General features: G+C 40.7%; 1 protein-coding gene across 8 annotated transcripts in view; it reads left to right on the top strand.

Moving 5' to 3' along the window:
- The window catches only part of FMO1 (flavin containing monooxygenase 1), a 40,709-nt gene that overhangs the window by 8,695 nt on the left and 11,572 nt on the right, over positions 1–20,442 (top strand). For 7 of the 8 annotated variants that reach the window (XM_027564785.1, XM_027564783.1, XM_027564787.1 and 4 more), the window contains 3 exons: positions 2,121–2,258; positions 15,300–15,488; positions 18,490–18,652. In XM_027564785.1, coding sequence (XP_027420586.1) covers positions 2,127–2,258; positions 15,300–15,488; positions 18,490–18,652 — 484 coding nt within the window. In that variant the 5' untranslated portion in view covers positions 2,121–2,126. Of the gene's footprint in view, positions 1–423; positions 664–2,120; positions 2,259–15,299; positions 15,489–18,489; positions 18,653–20,442 lie in introns of those variants that run through there. The other variant, XM_027564782.1, reaches the window with a different exon arrangement.

Consider the following 20,442-nt stretch of genomic DNA (forward strand, 5'->3'; position numbering starts at 1 on the left):
TAGTCAAGGCTATGGTTTTTCCAGTGGTCATGTATGGATGTGAGAGTTGGACTGTGAGGAAAGCTGCGTGCCAAAGAATTGATGCTTTTGAACTGTGGTGTTGGAGAAGACTCTTGAGAGTCCCTTGGACTGCAAGAAGATCTAACCAGTCCATCCTAAAGGAAATCAGTCCTGGGTGTTCATTGGAAGGATTGATGCTAAAGCTAAAACTCCAGTCCTTTGGCCACCTCATGCGAAGAGTTGACTCATCGGAAAAGATCCTGATGCTGGAAGGGATTGGGGGCAGGAGGAGAAGGGGACGACAGAGGATGAGATCGCTGGATGGCATCGCTGACTCAATGGACATGAGTTTGAGTGAACTCCGGGAATTGGTGTTGGACAGGGAGGCCTGGCGTGCTGCGATATTTGGGGTCGCAAAGAGTTGGACACAACTGAGTGACTGAACTGAACTGAGCTGAAGCATCAACTACGTTATGTTCCAAGTGCAGCCCTAGACCCTGGGGTCACAGCAGAGTACGAATCAGATGACGTCTCTGTACTTGTACTACTACTCTGTGTCTCAATCCTGAAAAACAAAAGATGTATATTCAGTTTTGTGCAACAAGCTCCTCTGTGAGACTTCCTTGTCTCATGGCAAATGTTCAGGAAGATAGTATCTTTGAGGTAATTTTGCATCTACTCTTTGATCCATCTGGTTTAAAAATTTACTAACTTGGGGAGAGAAAAAGATCACAAAAAAATTGGGGGGAACAACAGCTAAAATCACATGATAAAGAGTTAAGCTTGTGCGTGTTGACCAAAATGCTATAGGAATTTAAAGAACAGAGGCTCAGTGATGGGAAAGGCAAAGAGGAAGCTGATTTAGGGAAATGTTTTTATACTTAAAATAGCTTCTATTTATTGAGCATTTTCTATGTCCCAGGAGCACTTCTAAGCCAACTGTCATGTGTAATTGACTCACTTGATTCTAACAAAACCCTGCAAGGAAAACACTACTATTTTCTTCACTTTATATGATACACAGAGGAGTAGAATGATTTGCCAAAGTCACAGACAATGTGGTCCAGAGTCTGGTTGCTTACCCGGGGGTTCCCAACCCCCTGTGGCCTGTTAAGAACCCGGCCACACAGCAGGAGGTGAGCGGAGGGTGGGTGGGCCAGCACAGGTAGCGACACTTCCTCTGGCCCTGGCCATCGCTCCCCCATTGCTTTCATTACCACCTGAACCATCCACACCTGCACCCTAATCCCTGGAAAAACTGTCTTCCATGAAATCATTCCCTGGTGCCATAAAAGTTGGAGAACACTGGCTTAACCAATACATTATATTGCCTCTCATCATTCTTACAAGTTCATGTTAACCCATGGCCAAGGTCAGATACCCCTCCATCAGTGCCAGTGGTGACACGATGGTTTCCTAGAGGTGAGTCAGGACCCTGTGGAGACAGGAAGAGAATTCTCCATGCCTACCTTTCCATCCCACACCTTCTCTTTCCCACTGATGACCATCCACTGGCAGCAGGTAGGAGAAGGATGACAGCACAGCTGGAACACTGGCCGTTTGCCAGGGACAGGGACCAGCCCAGGGCAGTGTTGTAACAGCGCCTGTGGCGGCCAGTGTCTTGGCTCTGCATCTCAACCCCACTCCACCAGCTTCTGGGTGACCTCGTATCACATCACACCAATCTGAGATTCGATTTCACGTGTTTATAAAAACCTGAGTTTGCCAAGGCGATCCTTTCCTGGGCTGCTGCTCTATTATTTTACTCAAGGGTTTGTGGAGGAAGGCTGGAGGCAGCAGCACAGTGCAGAACGCAAAATTCCGTGTACTGAAGGATCCGATTTCAACGATTCTGCCAAAAGCTACAGTCTTGACAAATGTACTGTTATTTAGCACCAGTTCTGAGTGAGGGGGTGGGAACATACGAAGCACAGGGTTAAACCAGTGACCCGAACATTGCCCTCCTCACATGCACGACACCAGAAACCAGCTACAGAGGATTCAAAAGGAGCAAATCCCTTAATCTCTCCAATTCTTTTTCCTGGTTCGCTAGAGCAGCCAAGGATGGGGTGAGGCTTTCACTTATGAATATATGGTTCCGCTTCATTGTCCCCACACAGGACAACATGGCCAAACGAGTTGCGATTGTGGGCGCTGGGGCCACTGGCCTGGCTTCCATCAAGTGCTGTCTGGAGGAAGGGCTAAAGCCCACCTGCTTCGAGAGGAGTGATGACCTTGGGGGGCTGTGGAGATTCACCGTAAGTAGAGTTTCCATGACTTTGTTGTGTGTCTGTTGGAAAAGGGTTGACTGGTGCAAAAAGAGATTGAATTTCTTCCACAAGGGCTGGCACCCATGAGGAGGAGCTAGAAACATCCGCTGAACAGGGAGACAGAAAGGGCCATTGAAAATTATTTTTTTTTTTTAAAAAGCAGAAGGGCACCACCTGAATTTGGGTGGGAAGTGCATCAGCTGCCTTATAAACTACACCCAAAGCCAAGAGGAAGAAAGATGCCCATGAAGGGTAGAAGAGGATGAAGTGGCTGAGACAAGCTGGGAAAGCTCAGGACAAGGGAGGATAAGACCAGAACTCTGGGGGTCTGAAGCAAGAAACTGCAGTGTGGGGGCAACGGTTATGAATACAGTGCAGGAATTTCTGCCTCTGCCTGCAAGACTGAGCTGCTTATACCAACTTCTTTTTCCAGCCCTGCTCTATCTTAAGTAAAGCAGCATAAGACTCAGTGTAGGGGGAGTTCTGTACTCAAGGTCTTGTGGTCCTGGCAGTTCCAACCCATGCCAAGAACAATCACAAGTAAAGGATGTGAGTTTGGAGACTTTTTTGATGCTGGAGGAAAATAAAAGTAATATTCTCAGGACTACAGTATGGATTGGAGAGGGGAGGAGGGAGGAGAGGCAACTATAAAGCCCACCCTTGACTGCCCTGGGACCCAGGAGAATCACAGGGGCCCTGCTGGAGGTCACTGAAACTCTGAACTCCACAGCTCAGCCAGAGAGATTTTTGCATCAGATTTCCTCAAACTTATTGTTTTTCCTTCTTTTCAGGAGAACAAGAATATTTCCTATGAGCTTTAAATGTGCTAAGGAGAAAGATGTCAAAAGAATGAAAAGGAGCAAGGTCTCAGATATCCTGGCCTCAGAGGCCCTAAGAGATTAAGAGAAAGACCTAGCATTCTCTTATTATTGAAGGGTAGAACTTGGAACAGGAATAAAGCACTCATTTACTAATTCAGTGAGCAAAGCTCCAGAGAGGCCAAAGGTGCTAATTTCATATCAGTTCAGTCACTCAGTCATGTCCGACACTTTGTGACCCCATGAATCGCAGCAAGCCAGACCTCCCTGTCCATCACCAACTCCCGAAGTCTACCCAAATTCATCGAGTCAGTGATGCCATTCAGCCATCTCATCCTCTGTTGTCCCCTTCTCCTCCTGCCCCCAATCCCTCCCAGCATCAGGGTCTTTTCCAATGAGTCAACTCTTCACATGAGGTGGCCAAAGGACTGGAGTTTCAGCTTCAGCATCAGTCCTTTCAATGAATACCCAGGACTGATCTCCTTTAGGATGGACTGGTTAGATCTTCTTGCAGTCCAAGGGACTCTCAAGAGTCTTCTCCAACACCACAGTTCAAAAGCATCAATTCTTTGGCACTCAGATTTCTTCACAGTCCAGCTCTCACATCCATACATGACCACTGGAAAAACCATATAGCCTTGACTAGACGGACCTTTGTTGGCAAAGTAATGTCTCTGCTTTTGAATATGCTATCTAGGTTGGTCATAACTTTCCTTCCAAGGAGTAAGCGTCTTTTAATTTCATGGCTGCAGTCACCATCTGCCGTGATTTTGGAGCCCCAAAAAATAAAGTCTGACACTGTTTCCACTGTTTCCCCATCTATTTCCCATGAGGTGATGGGACCGGATGCCATGATCTTCGTTTTCTGAATGTTCAGCTTTAAGCCAACTTTTTCACTCTCCTCTTTCACTTTCATCAAGAGGCTTTTGAGTTCCTCTTCACTTTCTGCCATAAGGGTGGTGTCATCTGCATATCTGAAGTTATTGATATTTCTCCCAGCAATCTTGATTCCAGCTTGTCCTTCCAGCCCAGCGTTTCTCATGATGTACTCTTCATAGAAGTTAAATAAGCAGGGTGATAATATACAGCCTTGTCGTACTCCTTTTCCTATTTGGAACCAGTCTGTGGTTGCACGTCCAGTTCTAACTGTTGCTTCCTGACCTGCATACAGGTTTCTCAAGAGGCAGGTCAGGTGGTCTGGTATTCCCATCTCTTGAAGAATTTTCCACAGTTTATTGTGATCCACACAGTCAAAGGCTTTGGCATAGTCAGTAAAGCAGAAATAGATGTTTTTCTGGAACTCTCTTGCTTTTTCCATGATCCAGCGGACATTGGCAATTTGATCTCTGGTTCCTCTGCCTTTTCTAAAATCAGCTTGAACATCAGGAAGTTCACGCTTCATGTATTGCTGAAGCCTGGCTTGGAGAATTTTGAACATTACTTTACTAGCATGTGAGATGAGTGCAATTGTGCAGTAGTTTGAGCATTCTTTGGCATTGCCTTTCTTTGGGATTGGAATGAAAACGGACCTTTTCCAGTCCTGTGGCCACTGCTGAGTTTTCCAAATTTGCTGGCTTATTGAGGGCAGCACTTTCACAGCATCATCTTTCAGGATTTGGAATAGCTCAACTGGAATTCCATCACCTCCACTAGCTTTGTACGTAGTGATGCTTTCTAAGGCCCATTTGACTTCACATTCCAGGATGTCTGGCTCTAGGTGAGTGATCACACCATAGTGATTATCTGGGTCGTGAAGATCTTTTTTTTGTACAGTTCTTCTGTGTATTCTTGCCACCTCTTCTTACTATCTCCTGCTTCTGTTAGGTCCATACCATTTTTGTCCTTTATCGAGCCCATCTTTGCATGAAATGTTCCCTTGGTATCTCTAATTTTCTTGAAGAGATCTCTAGTCTTTCCCATTCTGTTGCTTTCCTCTATTTCTTTGCATTGATCGCTGAGGAAAGCTTTCTTCTCTCTCCTTGCTATTCTTTGGAACTTTGCATTCAGATGCTTATATCTTTCCTTTTCTCCTTTGCTTTTCCCTTCTCTTCTTTTCACAGCTATTTGTTTTTTTTAATATAAATTTATTTATTTTAATTGGAGGTTAATTACTTTACAATATTTTATTGGTTTTGCCATACATCAACATGAATCTGCCACAGGTATACCCATGTTCCCCATCCTGAACCCCCTCCTCCTCCCTCCCTTTACCATCCCTCTGGGTTGTCCCAGTGCACCAGCCCCAAGCATTCTGTATCATGCACCGAACCTGGACTGGCGATTCGTTTCATATATGATATTATACATGTTTTGATGCCATTCTCCTAAATCATCCCACCCTCTCCCTCTCCCACAGAGTCCAAAAGACTGTTCTATACATCTGTGTCTCTTTTTCTATCTTGCTTACAGAGTTATCGTTACCATCTTTCTAAATTCCATATATATGAGTTAGTATACTAGTATTGGTGTTTTTCTTTCTGGCTTACTTCATCTGTATAATAGGCTCCAGTTTCATCCACCTCATTAGAACTGATTCAAATGTATTCTTTTTAATGGCTGAGTAATACTCCATTGTGTATATGTACCACAGCTTTCTTATCCATTCATCTGCTGATGGACATCTAGGTTGCTTCCATGTCCTGGCTATTATAAACAGTGCTGTGATGAACATTGGGGTACACGTGTCTCTTTCAATTCTGGTTTCCTCGGTGTGTATGCCCAGCAGTGGGATTGCTGGGTCATATGGCAGTTCTATTTCCAGTTTTTTAAAAAATCTCCACACTGTTCTCCAGAGTGGCTGTACTAGTTTGCATTCCCACCAACGGTGTAAGAGGGTTCCCTTTTCTCCACACCCTCTTCAGAATTTATTGCTTGTAGACTTTTGGATCGCAGTCATTCTGACTGGCGTGAAATGGTACCTCATTGTGGTTTTGGTTTGCATTTCTCTGATAATGAGTGATGTTGAGCATCTTTTCCTGTGTTTGTTAGCCATCTGTATGTCTTCTTTGGAGAAATGTCTATTTAGTTCTTTGGCCCATTTTTTGACTGGGTCATTTATTTTTCTGGAATTGAGCTGCAGGGGCTGCTTATATATTTTTGAGATGAGTTGTTTGTCAGTTGCTTCATTTGCTATTATTTTCTCCCATTCTGAAGGCTGCCTTTTCACCTTGCTAATAGTTTCCTTTGTTGTGCAGAAGCTTTTAAGTTTAATTAGGTCCCATTTGTTTATTTTTGCTTTTATTTCCAATATTCTGGGAGGTGGGTCATAGAGGATCCTGCTGTGATGTATGTCAGAAAGTGTTTTGCCTATGTTCTCCTCTAAAAGTTTTATAGTTTCTGGTCTTACGTTGAGATCTTTAATCCATTTTGAGTTTATTTTTGTGTATGGTGTTAGAAAGTGTTCTAGTTTCATTCTTTTACACGTGGTTTACCAGTTTTCCAAGCACCACTTGTTAAAGAGATTGTCTTTAATCCATTGTATATTCTTGCCTTCTTTGTCAAAGATAAGGTGTCCATAGGTGCGTGGATCCTCCTCAGACAGCCATTTCGCTTTTTTGCATTTCTTTTCCATGATGCTAGTTTAGTCCCAGCATAAACCAGCTTGGCTCACATAAAGAAAAACTGCATATCTTGAAATGTGTCCAACCACCAAATGTGACCATCGATGCACAGAGACCTCCCCAAGGGGCCTAGGGGAAAGAGAACTTCTGTTCCTATGATTCAAACCACATACATTCCAAAAGACAAGCAGAACCTGACATGTATGCCATAATGGCCTCTCATGGCCATTGAAGACACTGCTAATCAAACACTATTAGGACTCAGGGACTCATACTCAGACATTTGTGACTCTTTAGACTATAGCCTGCCAAGCTCCTCTGTTCATGGGATTTTCCAGGCAATACTGGAGTGGGTTGCTATTTCCTCCTCTAGAAGATCTTCCCAACACGGGGATCAAACTCGTGTCTCCCATGTATCCCTCATTGCAGGACATTCTTTATCTCTAGACATCAGGGAAACCCAGTCAAACACTATTCCCTTCACCTAATTAACCTCAGAATCCTTCTTAACACAACACCTCAGATTACCACTAATTAATCTGATGCGTTAGCATTAATCCATCAGAGTTGAGAGCTGGCTTGCAGAATAAATTTCCAGAATAGAGGGACAATTAGTAGAGTTGTTTGGTTAAAGTAATCTCAGTCATAGCAAAATGTAAGCCCAGAGACCTTGGGATACCAGAGAAAAATGCCCCTTATGTCAATCACATATACCCAATTATTAACACACTAAAAAAAAAAAAAAGAAAAACCATTGATAAAGAATCAAAAGAAATGTGTTCTAGATCCATCTGTGCCCAACTGGCTATGTAATTGGACAGATCAAACACCTATGCACAAAGCACTGTGAGGGACACAAAAATGAGAAACAGTCATCCTGCCCTGTGGTGATGCCCAGTCTCTTTACGAGACTGATAGAAAAGGGCAGGATCTTGCAAGTCGGGAGCAGTACTATGGGCATTTAAATGAAGTCAGGATAACATCCACTTGAGGGAAGCCAAGGAAGGCTTCATGGAGGAGATAGTGTGTGATGGACTCTAGAAGATTTCAACAGGCAAATGAGATTGAGTGGGAAATACCAGGGAGGATATTGTAAAGAAAAAGTACTGTGCTTGTTGGAAAATAAAAATAGCTTATTGGTACATGGGGTATGTGTAAGAGAAAACATGGAAGAGGACAGTGGTGGAATGTTTGAGGATTCACACTCCATTTAGAAGGAGCTTCCATGGTGGCTCAGCTAGTAAAGAATCTGCCTGTAATGCAGGAGATGAAGGAGATGCTGATTCTATCCTCAGGTGGGGAAGATACCCTGGTGGAAGTCATGGAAACCCCCACAGTATTCTTACCTGGAGAATCCCATAGAGAGAGGAGCCTGGTGGGCTACAGTCCTTAGGGTCACAAAGAGTTGGACACAGCTGAAGCAACTGAGCACACACGCACACACTCCATTTAGAAAGCAATGGATAATAAGCAGAATTAATGTCTTTGTTGCTATTGTGTTTGTTTGGATTGCATGATAGGAAGACCCATATATGTTTCTCTCAAGTAAAGAGAATATACTTGGGATAACAGGAAATGACTGAATACATTAGCCCAAATTGAGACAAAATCCTAGCAGTAAAAGGAAGAAGTAGAATTGCAGATCCAAGTGGAAGGATTTGCCTTGGGAAAGTGCAGAGGCACACTTTCCGCAGAGACAGGAAAGGAAGGAAAAAGGGACATGGACAAGAGATGTTGAGGTGAAGGAGAGAAGACACAGGAGCAAACACAATGGAGGCCTCAGTTCTTTCAGGAAAACATGGCATCTGTGGAGGCTGAAGAAGTCAGGGTGGAGAATGAAGGAAAAAAGAGGTCACTGTGAGGCAAGTGATAGCACATCAAAAGGATGAGAAAGAGGGTGACCCAGCAGTAGCCTAAGTAATTAACAACTCCTTTCAGTCCCCATTACCTCATCTGTAAAATGAGAACATGGAGTCAGTTTAAAAAATAGATAAAAGCTAAATTACTAGGGTCTTGGGAGGCAGGAAAAATCACCTCCACCTTCATTCAGCAGCTCTCTCTTGATACAGAAGCCTCTTTAAGGCACCTCTGTACTACCTGGAGATTCCTCTAGAGCCTGACTGAAAATCTCTAAACTAAGTGACCTTATAGGGGACTTTCAGCTTTAACGTGCTATGAGTCTCCTGAGTCTTTCTAGAGAAATCCCTTCCAGCTCCTACCCCAGCAGATACACACACACACACACAGAAGACGGTTGGAGGTGTCTTTGCAATCAAAGCAAGTGGCACATTCAAAACCTGTAGAATTAGAGTCTGCCCAGGCAAGGGCTCTCCTTGCCACAAAATGTACAAGGGTTATCTTTAGGACCTGTTCTGGGTGGAAGGGGTCACAAAGCAAAAATAAAATGGCAAACTGCAGAAACCTAATAAAACAAATATGGAGAAGGTTTCTAATAAGTGGAGAGATGCCCTCAACATTATAGAGATTATGGACTACTGCTGTTTAATTCAATATTCATATGGGCATAACTCTGGCCTCTTCTAGACCACAGTCTTAAAGAGGAAGCAGACAAAGGTTGCAACGGAAAAGAAAGCCCATTTCTTTTCCGGGGTGGGGGAGGGGTTGGCAACATTTCAAAAGAAAACAACCCACCTGTGAGCACCAAATCCAGTGGCAGCAGGAGGCAAGTGTGGAACATCTGTTCTACAACCAACTCTCTCAGGCTCTGAATAGGGAAAGGAGGCTTAGAACAGTAATGCTAAAGGCTGATTATTCAACTGTAGAGGAATAATTGAAGAAAAACATGCCAGGAATTATCCTGTCGCTCATAACTAATATTACTCTTAGACGGTTTTAGGTTAGGAAGGAGCCTTGAGAAATAGCCTTCATGTAGAACACTGACACCATCTAGAGGTAATTATACTATGCTGACAGAAACACATTCTGCTTCACCCTTCACATCTCTGTAACAATAATCCTCCCCTGGAATGACATTCTTCCTCTGTCCATCAAGGTCTTTGCCTCCACACATGTATCCTTTTGCTTATTCCAGTTATTGAGTACCCACTATGTGCTTTGTGCTGTGTTGTACTTAGTCACTCAGTTGTATCAGACTCTTTGCAATTCCATGGACTGTAGTCCACCAGGCTCCTCTGTCCATGGGGATTCTCCAAGCAAGAACACTGGAGTGGGTTGCCATGCCCTCCTCCAGGGGATCTTCCCACCCCAGGGATCGAATCCAGGTCTCCTGCATTGCAGGCAGATTCTTTACCAGCTGAGCCAGCAGCGAAGCCCAAGAACACTGGAGTGGGTAGCCCATCCCTTCTCCAGGAGAACTTCCTGACCCAGGAATTGAACCGAGATCTCCTGCATTGCAGGTGGATTCTTTACCAGCTGAGCAACCCAGCAAACCCACGAGGCACCTTATGTACCACATATTTTTGGATTCAGTGAGGGCAATGATTAAGTATAATACTTCACCCCTTAAATCATTGAAGGTTTCTTTAGGTGTGTTCAGCCTAACTCTTACAGGGGTCGAAATGATCTGTTAAATGGATACCTTTTTACTTCTTAAAAATTTATTTTTTAAGTTCAGTAATCTTAGTAGGTTTCACTTTATTCATATATTAAACAAACATTTATTGAATTCATATCATCTTGGAATAGATCCACCTGATAGGCCCCTACCCTCTCATGGGGTTCCTCAAGCCTTCTCTGAGGTTTCCACAGCCCACCTGTGCTGTAGATCTGAAGACAGATCTATAGACTGTGGACAGACTATATATAGGCAGTCTGACTATAGGGAAAAGAAGTGACAAAGTAAAATGGGCTCTGACTGTTCAAAGGAGAGGAAAAGAAGGAAACAATTGTTCTTGAGAACAAGAGCTGTGAACAACCTAGCTCAGGGTTCCCCACACTCAGTGTTGAGAGAAAGTCTCTAATGTGTCTATATAGTAGTCACTTTAATTATCATTTTATATCCATATTTTAAATGAGAAAGGAGAGACCTCTGACCTGACAAAGCTTCTTCCCATTGCCAACAGTCTTCTCTGGAGGACACAGAACTTGAGAAAGTAAATCTCCATGGTAATTGTAGAAGAATAATACAAAACAGTTAATATTTTTTGAGAGCTTATCAGGCAGTGTTCTAAATGCATTCAGTTCAGTTCAGTTCAGTCGCACAGTCATGTCTGACTCTTTGTGATTAGAGCTATCATTTCATTTTATCCAAGGGTTATATGTACTATTGTTATTCCTATTTCAAGAGGAGAAAACTGAGACACAGAGAACTTAAGAAAATTCCCAAGGTCACCCAGCTAAAAATGTTCTGCTTAAATATGAACCCAGGCTGTCTGACTCCAGGACCTGCGCTGTCTAGAACTATACTCCATTCATTTCCAGAGTCTGTGCCATAGCTCAGGAATAAGGGCGTGCAAATCCTGGACTGTTCATGAAATCCCATGAAGTGTTCTACTGAATATAATGTCCTTACTATTGTATTGCAGCACCAAGTGGACCAAGAAGCCAAAAACCCCTCAATTCTTGCCCTTATTATTTCCCCTTTTCCCTCCTCTCATTCGGGCTTCCCTGGTGGCTCAGAGAGTAAATAATACACCCACAATGCGGGAGACCTGAGTTCGATCCCTGGGTTGGGAAGATCCCCTGGAAAAGGGGACCCACTGGAAAAGCTACCCACTCCAGTATTCTGGCCTAGAGAATTCCATGGACAGAGGAGCCTGGCAGGCTACAGTCCATGGGGTCACAAAGAGTTGGACATGACTGAGTGACTTTCACATACACACACCTCTCATTCAGTTGCCCCTTCAAGACAAAAATGTTTCCCCTAAGTGTCCTCATCAACTCTCAGGAAAAACATGAGTCCACACACAGCATACCATGGCAACTGGCAAACTAAGACGGAGAGAATGCCAAGAGTGCCTGCCGCCAGGGGTCCCAGTGGCGCCTGGGAATCATTGGGACATTTTTTTCACAGAGGCAAACCCTGGAGGGGAGGGCTCAGGACTTGCAAACCTCATTCAGAAGTGCCATGGACCTGTAATCTCTGTATATACCTTAAACACATCAGACCTTGTGTTTTTACCAAGAGAAACAAGCAGAGGAGGAAAGAGACAGAGCATGTTGGATTCCACCCTATAGGCTGACATCTGTGATACATTGTTTCACAATAAGCTTCAGTGTTTCCTGTAAAGTTTTCTTCTTCCTGCCTTTACAGTTATCTTCCAAACTGTTGCAAAACAAAGCTGGTTTTGGTTTCTTTATTTTCTATTTTTGTTTGTGGGTTCATTTGTTTTAAAGTCACCATGGTTTCATGACTTATTCAGTTTCAGTGAGTCTCCACTGCTCTTTGATTTTTAAACATGCCATTACTAAATGCTTTAAAGTTTCTTGAACTATTTTTATGAAAATCTTTACAACAAGATATTATACACATCTCTACCCTTCTTTAACAGTGTATATTCCAAATTTAGCCTTTTATTACTGCTAACTAGAAATCGGCAGTATTAACAAAGTATTATTTACAATATGCTGCTCTCAGATGCCAGAGAAAAGTGAATGAGCTTTGGTCACACACTGACTGATCCCAAAATGTTGATAACTGGTGTTTTTCTCCTTACACTCTAGTTGTTTCCCTTGCTGTTTGCTCTCACTTCTCAATATTACAGCTCTTTAGAGCTATTCGCATTCTCTTCATTCCTATAACCCGGAAGAAACTTGATCATGTTTAACTACACCAAACCAACACTAAATTTAGTTCTAATACCTGGCTTCAAGTTTAAGGATGGTCTAAACCTGTGCTGTCCAGTAAGGTAGCCACCAGCCACAGGTAACTGTGGAATGTAGTCGATTTGACTACAGAACTGAATTTTTTATTTCATTTAATTTTGATTAATTTTCATTTTAAAGCCAATACTCAGTTCAGTTACTGGAGAATCTTTATGCGTTTGTTAACAATTTGGGTATGCAAATCCACTTTTTCCAGTGAAAATTTAGCATTTGGATTCAGGTTTGTAAAATATACACTAGACTTAAAAGACTTAATATGAGAAAAAAAAGTTCATACTTCATTAATAATTTTGATTGATTACATATTGAAATTATGAAATTTTGGAATTATTGAGTATCCTCTTTACCTTTTTTAATGTGGCTATTGGAAATTTTTAAAGTGCATGTGTGGCCTACATCCCACTCTTATCAGGTAGGACTGCTCTAAAGTCTTGTTACTCAAAGCATGGTCCATGACCAGTAGTATCTGCAAGTCAACTTGCTAGAAATACAGGATCTCAGGCTCACCCAGACCTACCAAGTCAACATCTACACATGAATAAGATTCCCCACGCAATTCTTAATAAGATTTAGAAGCGCTAATCTAAACAGCTGTGATCCTCAATCTGTGGAAAAGAATCAGATTTGTTTGTTTTAATTTCCAAGGAAGTATAGACAATTATATTTGTGAAATACAATAAAAAGAGCTATAATAAGGTGAAAATGAAACAAAACATAAATTCAAATTTCTTTGAAAGTGTGTACAAGGCAATTACTGTAGAAAATCACTATTATACTTGTGACTTTTTACTAAACAAAACATTATGTGTGAAATACCAGTTCTCCATTAAACACCTATAGCCACACTTTCTCTATGCATCGTACATATTAATACTTAAGGCTTATAATGTGGTAATTAAGCTTGCTTCTTGTTTGTCATTTTATCTAATCTGGATTGGATGGGCGACAACACTCCTCCCAAGACCTAACATATATCTAAACCGTTTCTGAGTTTTGTTTAACAGCACACATAAAGAAATGAGGCTCACAGAATATAAGAATGGAATGGAAGAAAAAAATTCAAAGCAACCTCAGCAAGCTCAGGATATTCATTTTTTTAACTGCTATCCAAAGTGAAGCAAGTGGCACTGTATTTTTAAAACTTATCTTCAGTCCTTTACCAGTAGTAGTCAGTTCTGACCATTTATTCTGTAAAGTTATAATCAAATATCAATTATCTTCCAATCAAAGAAAATAGCTTATAGCTTTTATGCACTTTTGGGTAATAGTTTTCAAACTAGCCTTGAAATATCACACACTGTAATGGAGTCCTACTCACATGACTACTACACAGTTCAAATCCCACACAACTCATCACATGACTTAGACAAAGCCAAGATGGATCCCGTTCATCACTAAGGAGTCCGCATGCGTGAATACTGAACAATGTCAAATTATCGCTATAAAAGTTTTAAGACGCTTACCCTCAACTTCTGTACTTACATTGTCATAAACTGGTAGCAAAGAGTTCATACCAGTCTGGCTCTTTGAACAGCACTGCTTTAGATCTTCTACAGAATAAAAGGTCAGGATTTAAACAGTCATCTTTCTCCGAAGCCATTTAGATTCCAGTTTTCTAGATGTGTTCTGGATAAATAAGACTATCAGATGTGGAGCCACAAATAAGCAAGATAATGGGAACTCATCAGTTGATGAGATCTGTATCATTACTTCAAACTATAAAGATATGTTATAATTTTATTTTCTGTTATCACAACACATGTCACATTTCATGCAGCTCTAGATTCACACCTTTTGAGGGAACAAAGTACGTCCTCTCCATATGTGAGGTTTATATTCACATTTCTACTTGATCATAAAAATGATTTTTATTTCACAGGAAAAAGGAACTATACATATCCAAGATGGCAAATAATATTAAAATGCTAAGAACTTTCCCACTGAAATTAGAACAATCCTTTATAATACACCCAAAAAACAGAGACAATGTATATACCTAAATGAGTAACTAAAACTGCCCACTATTCAGCCTTGTAGTATTAGTTGTCTGAGATGTTGTTATTTGCTGGTTATTTAAGTTCAAACTGGGATGGGAAATTCTTTAGCATTTTGCCATGCTCGCAGTTGTCCAGTCTGGAAACCCTTGACCTGCTTCTTCTCCCAAACCATAAATCTAATCAGTTTCACAATCCTATGCATTCTACCTTTCTGCTACCTAACAAATCCAATCTTTTTCAGTTTCAACTGTCATTGCTTTTGCTCAGGTTCTCATTGGCAATTGTATGGATTTGTGTTTCTAGTTCTTAACTAGCCTCATTCCCTTCCTTTCCAGATCCCTTTATCTTTTGTAAAACCAGAATTATATTTTCAAAATTTAATATGAATCACTTCCATCAGTTTCTACGAAATTCAAATTCCTTAATTTTAGATACAAAATCCTTCATAATCTGAATGCCCTTTCTCCATAATCCTTTTGACAATACCTCATGAAATCAACATACCTAGCAACCGTTCATCCTCTAGAAACTACTTTCTGAGTCTGGTGTATTTCCATATTTTCCTTTATTTTGCAGTGATACTGTGTAAATCTAGACAGGTAAGTTTATCCTATGTTTGTTAGCACATAATGATGAAATTGTAATTCTTATCCTGATATTCATCATTTTTCAAGTTAAGTGCAGGATACCAAATCCCATTAGAAAGTAGAAGGTCGCATACATAAATTGTCTGGGTCACCTTAATCTTAGTCAATGTTTCAAATATCTAAAAATTAGTATTCATTTCATGTGTGTGCACGCTATATGCACACATGCATACACACTCATGTGCGTGCACTGCTTGTACAGGAACATGTTGAAGAAGGCAGAGCCAGCCTCTACAAGTCTGTGGTTTCCAACAGCTGCAAGGAGATGTCTTGTTACCCGGACTTTCCATTCCCAGAAGATTATCCAAACTATGTGCCAAATTCTCAATTCCTGGATTATCTCAAAATGTATGCAAACCGGTTCAACCTCCTGGAATGCATTCAATTCAAGGTAAGAAAGGCACCAAACATCAGTTAGCAGTCAGGAAATATTTCCTACCTATTTTGTGTTATCTCTCTCTACCTGGGGTTCTATAAATGAGAGAATGAACTGGCAAGACCAACAACACCTGGTTGGATTCTTTTTCCCCTTTTACTTACAATCACCCTAAGTAAATCTGGAGGTGGAAGTGAATAGTTGGCTTAAGGATTCATCTGTAGAATTTTTTTAGTTTGCAATGCTTCCATCCAAGTATCCAAATGGACCTTAAAAATATCAAATCACATTTTCAGTTTGAGCCAAATGCCTATACACAGGGACATTGAGAACTTCCTACCAGCTCCTGGGTTCTCCCTTTTTACTGTCCTTTTTACTGGCTCATATACAAGAGAATCTCACTGTTTGAAGGAAAATTTTTCTAGATATCTTTGGAATTAGAAAAATCTTTGACATTGTTCTTCTCATTGACCATACCCACCTCCTTTCCCATTTTAGGGGAAGAGACAGGTGGTAGGTAGAAAGACAGAAGCAAATAAATATATCCTCTTTCTTTCTTCCTGTTTTTCCTTTCTCTCAAGAAACACATGAAAATTCATATGATTCTCTTCTCCTATTATCCTCCCTATAAGAGGTAGGGATGGTTAGGAATTCATGGAGAATTACACAGAAAAAGTAACATGCATGGAAAGATTGATCAAAACAAGTACCATGTAAGATTCACATTCACAACCTTTAAAGTATTCCTGATCAAAATGAAATCACTGTCTGTACCTCCATATTCATTACAGCATTATTTACAAAGGCCAAACTATAGAAATAACTTGTGTCCGTTGATGGATAAGTAGATATAGAAATGTAATAGATGATTAATAAATAAGATAGACAGACAATGGAATATTATTCAGCCTTGGTAAAAAAAATATTCTGTCACTTGCAAACACATGGATGAACCTTGAGGGCATTATACTAAATGAAATAACTCAGACAGAGAAAGACAAATTTACATGATCTCATTTATATGTAGAATCCAAAAATAAAAAGGGACCTTCCCTGGCAGTCCAGCAGTTAAAACTCTGAACTCCCAATCCAGGGGGCATGTGTTCAATCCCCAGTTGGGAAACTAAAGATTCCTCATGCCCCCCGAAGCATTGCCAAAACAAACAAACAAACAAACAAACACCAAACTCATAGAAATAGAGAACATACTGATGGCTGCCAGAAGTAGGCTAGGGTGTAAGGGAAGGTGGTCAAAAGGTATAAACTTCCAGTTATAAGACAAATTAGTTCTGGAGATACTTTTTATATTGTGTAAATCAATCCTGGAGATGTATTGGTAATTATACCATACTGTATATTTGAAAGTTGCTGAGAGAATAGATCATAAAAGTTCTTATCAGAAGAAAAAATTGTAACTATGTGGGGTGATAAATGTTAACTAAACTTATTGTGGTAATCATGTTACAATATGCACACATGTCAAATCATTAGGTTGTACACTTTAAACTTATATAGTGTTATATGTCAATTATATCTCAATAAAACTGGAGAAAATTAAAAGTACTCAAGTTGTCCAAAGAATATTTCATCCCACTTCCTTATTTCCCATGGGATAGAGTAAAAATAAAACAGTGCCATAATCAATGGATATAATCCACAAAAATATTTTTAATAATGTATCAGAATTTCTGAACCTGAACATTTCCTTCACTACATGCTTTCCAAGCCTGTTTTAAAATATATATATAAAACTGGATGTTCACCAAAGTTTTAAGAAAGTACACACAAGCAGCTGTCTGTGAGAGGTTTTGTTTTTCCTTCCTCTCTATACATTCTAAATTTTCAATGATAAATTCAGTATTTTCAAGATAAAAATAAATTTTATTTTGAATGATTTTTTAATTAGCTGAAATTTTATGTTTTAAAAAGATGATTGCTAATACAAATGTAGACCCCCCAACAAGCACTTCAAGTATGATAAACCAGACAGTGAACCATTAAGTTGGACTTGAGAAGTCTGTCTTCTTTGAAACCCGAAGAGGAAAATGAGGCAGCAAAGTCTCTTTTACGCTTTTAAATTTGACTTGTAAATTTCTTTTATATATTTTCTGAATCAGAACCTCATACCCATGGACATACATGTAGTGGAAGAGAATAAAAATAGACCACAGTTGACCCTGGAGCAACATGGGTGATTAGAGGGGCCAACTCTACACAATGGAAATCTCCCATTTCCTGCATTTCTGTGCTGTTTCTGTATGCACAGTTCCACATCCATGGATTCAAACACTTATAAATCCTATGTACTGTAATATTTACTGTATTTTAAAAATACACATAAAAGTGGACGTGCAGAGTTCAAACCCATGTTGTTCAAGAATCAACTGTATTTGAAATTCAATCAACTCCACAGAAATTCACCCATAAAATGAGCACTTTTCCATAGTTGCCTCAGTCTGGGCAAACTTCAGTACCATAGCCTGTAAGGCCTTTCATAAGCTAAGATACTTGTGACCAGATTTATATTTTCAATTATATACTATCCATGTCTCTATGAAAGGAACTGTTGAAAAGAATTGTCTCTTGAGTCCCTTCGCTGTTCACCTGAAACTACCACACCATTTTTAATTGGCCATACTCCAATACAAAATAAAAAGTTTAAAGTTAAAAAAAGAGCTGTTTCTATAGGAACTAGACATGGCAGAAAAAGAATTTCAAAAACACAGAAATATCCTAGGTTATAATCTTGGTTCTATTACTCATTGTGAGACTTGGAGCAAATCACTTAAAATTTTTGGACCTTATCACCTCTCTTCAATACCCCTCTACAACCCTAAGTTTAGAATACTTCCATCCAGAAAATTGTGATTAACCTGAGAGCCCAATTCAACGTCTAGGGTTATGCTTATTATATTTAGTCTGTGCTCGAGAACATTTGAAATAATTGGCATGTCAGCCAGCAAGCCCTTTCTGGAATCTTGAAAACTATTAACCATGTCTATGATTCTTTTTTCAGACAAAAGTCTGCAGTGTAAGAAAACGCCCAGATTTTACTGCCACAGGCCAGTGGGAGGTAGTCACTCTGTGTGAAGGGAAGCAAGAGTCAGCCATCTTTGATGCTGTCATGGTCTGTACTGGTTTTCTTACTAATCCGAATCTACCACTGGACTCCTTTCCAGGTATAGCCCTTTCTACAACTGACTTTAATTTGTCTTATGTGACCAACCCTGATACTGGATTGTTCTGGAAATACATTCCTATTGATTTCCTCCATTAAATAAAGTAGTGAGGTAAGAGGGTTTTTTCCCCTGACCAGCGCTATTTGGCCAGATTTTGGCTTTCATGAGTAACAAGTTATGAGTACCAAAGAGTAGAATGAATAACTATGAAGCAGTTTTATGCTTCACTGAGGTTCAGTGTCCATCCCTAAGTAACTGGCAGCACCAGAAAGCCTTTTAAGACTTGGGAGACCTAGATAGTTTGCTAGCCTCAGCAGCAGTGCATTGACAAAGGTGAGAGTAGAGGTCACAAGCATCAATCTGTGAATAAACGAAACAATAACTTGATTTTTGTTTGTTTGTGTCTATGGGTCATGGTAGTTACCTAGACCAAAGGTTTACGGCACTGGTTAATAGTCACCAGGGGCACGAGTCTTGGGAGGCAAATTAAGACATCTTTGGGCCTCAGTTTCTTCATCTGGCTTTTGCAACCATGATTCATTTATGTCAAATTTCAATTGGATTACAACTCAGAGGGAATAGAAAATCCAGAGGTTTGGCTTATTTAATCTGTAGCAAAGGATTCAAAAGGTTCAAATTTTAGCAAATTTTTCTCTGAATCATCTAAATATTACTTGTAATGATCACAAGGCTCAGTTCACAATTAACTCATCTCCCTCCAATGATACCTGGTCTGCCCCCAGCTGTTACTGAAGTCAGGCCACGTTAAGATAAAACACACCCTGAAAACTGTCATAGACTATAATCATTGAATTGGAAAGCAGTTCAGCCTTCTTCCTGGTGCAGGAAACTCTTCAGCATCCCTGAGAAAGACTCAACAGCCTTGGTTTAAATGCATTCAACTATGAATTCTTTCCACCTCACCCATTTCTTGCCTACAGAGAAAATCCCTGAGTAGGCAAGTTACTCCAACTCCCACATAGGAGTGCCTGGTACAGGATCACTCCAAGAATCCAGAAAATTTCATGACATAGAGAGTACACTGTGTTTATTGCTAAGAATACAGAAGTGGATAAGACAACACATAGCCTGCACAAAAGGAATGAAAAGAGTTTTATAGGGGTCCAGTGGAGGAATCACAGTCTACATATGACCTGTAGTGACAGCAATACTTACTTTACAACAAATTCATGTACTTGAAATGGTCCTAGACCTGCCCTGCAGATGTTACTCAAGTCAGGTCAGATTAGGATAACATATAGCTTGAAAGCAATGGAGCCAATGTGCTCAGTTTAAATCAGATGAGCTTGGGACCCAAGTATCTATACCCAAGGTATAGATTCCAGGCTATACAATTAAGAAGCTATGATCCTTTTGAAGTTCATAAGTGTGATCACTGGGTGTTCACACTGTTGCATAACATGTTCAGTTCAGTTGCTCAGTTGTGTCCAACTCTTTGCGACCCCATGAATCGCAGCACGCCAGGCCTCCCTGTCCATCACCAACTCCCAGAATTCACCCAGACTCACGTTCATCGAGTCAGTGATGCCATCCAGCCATCTCATCCTCTGTTGTCCCCTTCTCCTCCTGCCCCCAATCCCTCCCAGCATCAGGGTCTTTTCCAATGAGTCAACCCTTCGCATGAGGTGGCCAAAGTACTGGAGTTTCAGCTTCAGCATCAGTCCTTCCAATGAATACCCAGGACTGATCTCCTTTAGGATGGACTGGTTGGATCTCCTTGCAGTGCAAGGGACTCTCAAGAGTCTTCTCCAACACCACAGTTCAAAAGC

Source organism: Bos indicus x Bos taurus, chromosome 16 (genome assembly GCF_003369695.1).
Source record: "Bos indicus x Bos taurus breed Angus x Brahman F1 hybrid chromosome 16, Bos_hybrid_MaternalHap_v2.0, whole genome shotgun sequence".
In the NCBI taxonomy this organism is placed as follows: domain Eukaryota; kingdom Metazoa; phylum Chordata; class Mammalia; order Artiodactyla; family Bovidae; genus Bos; species Bos indicus x Bos taurus.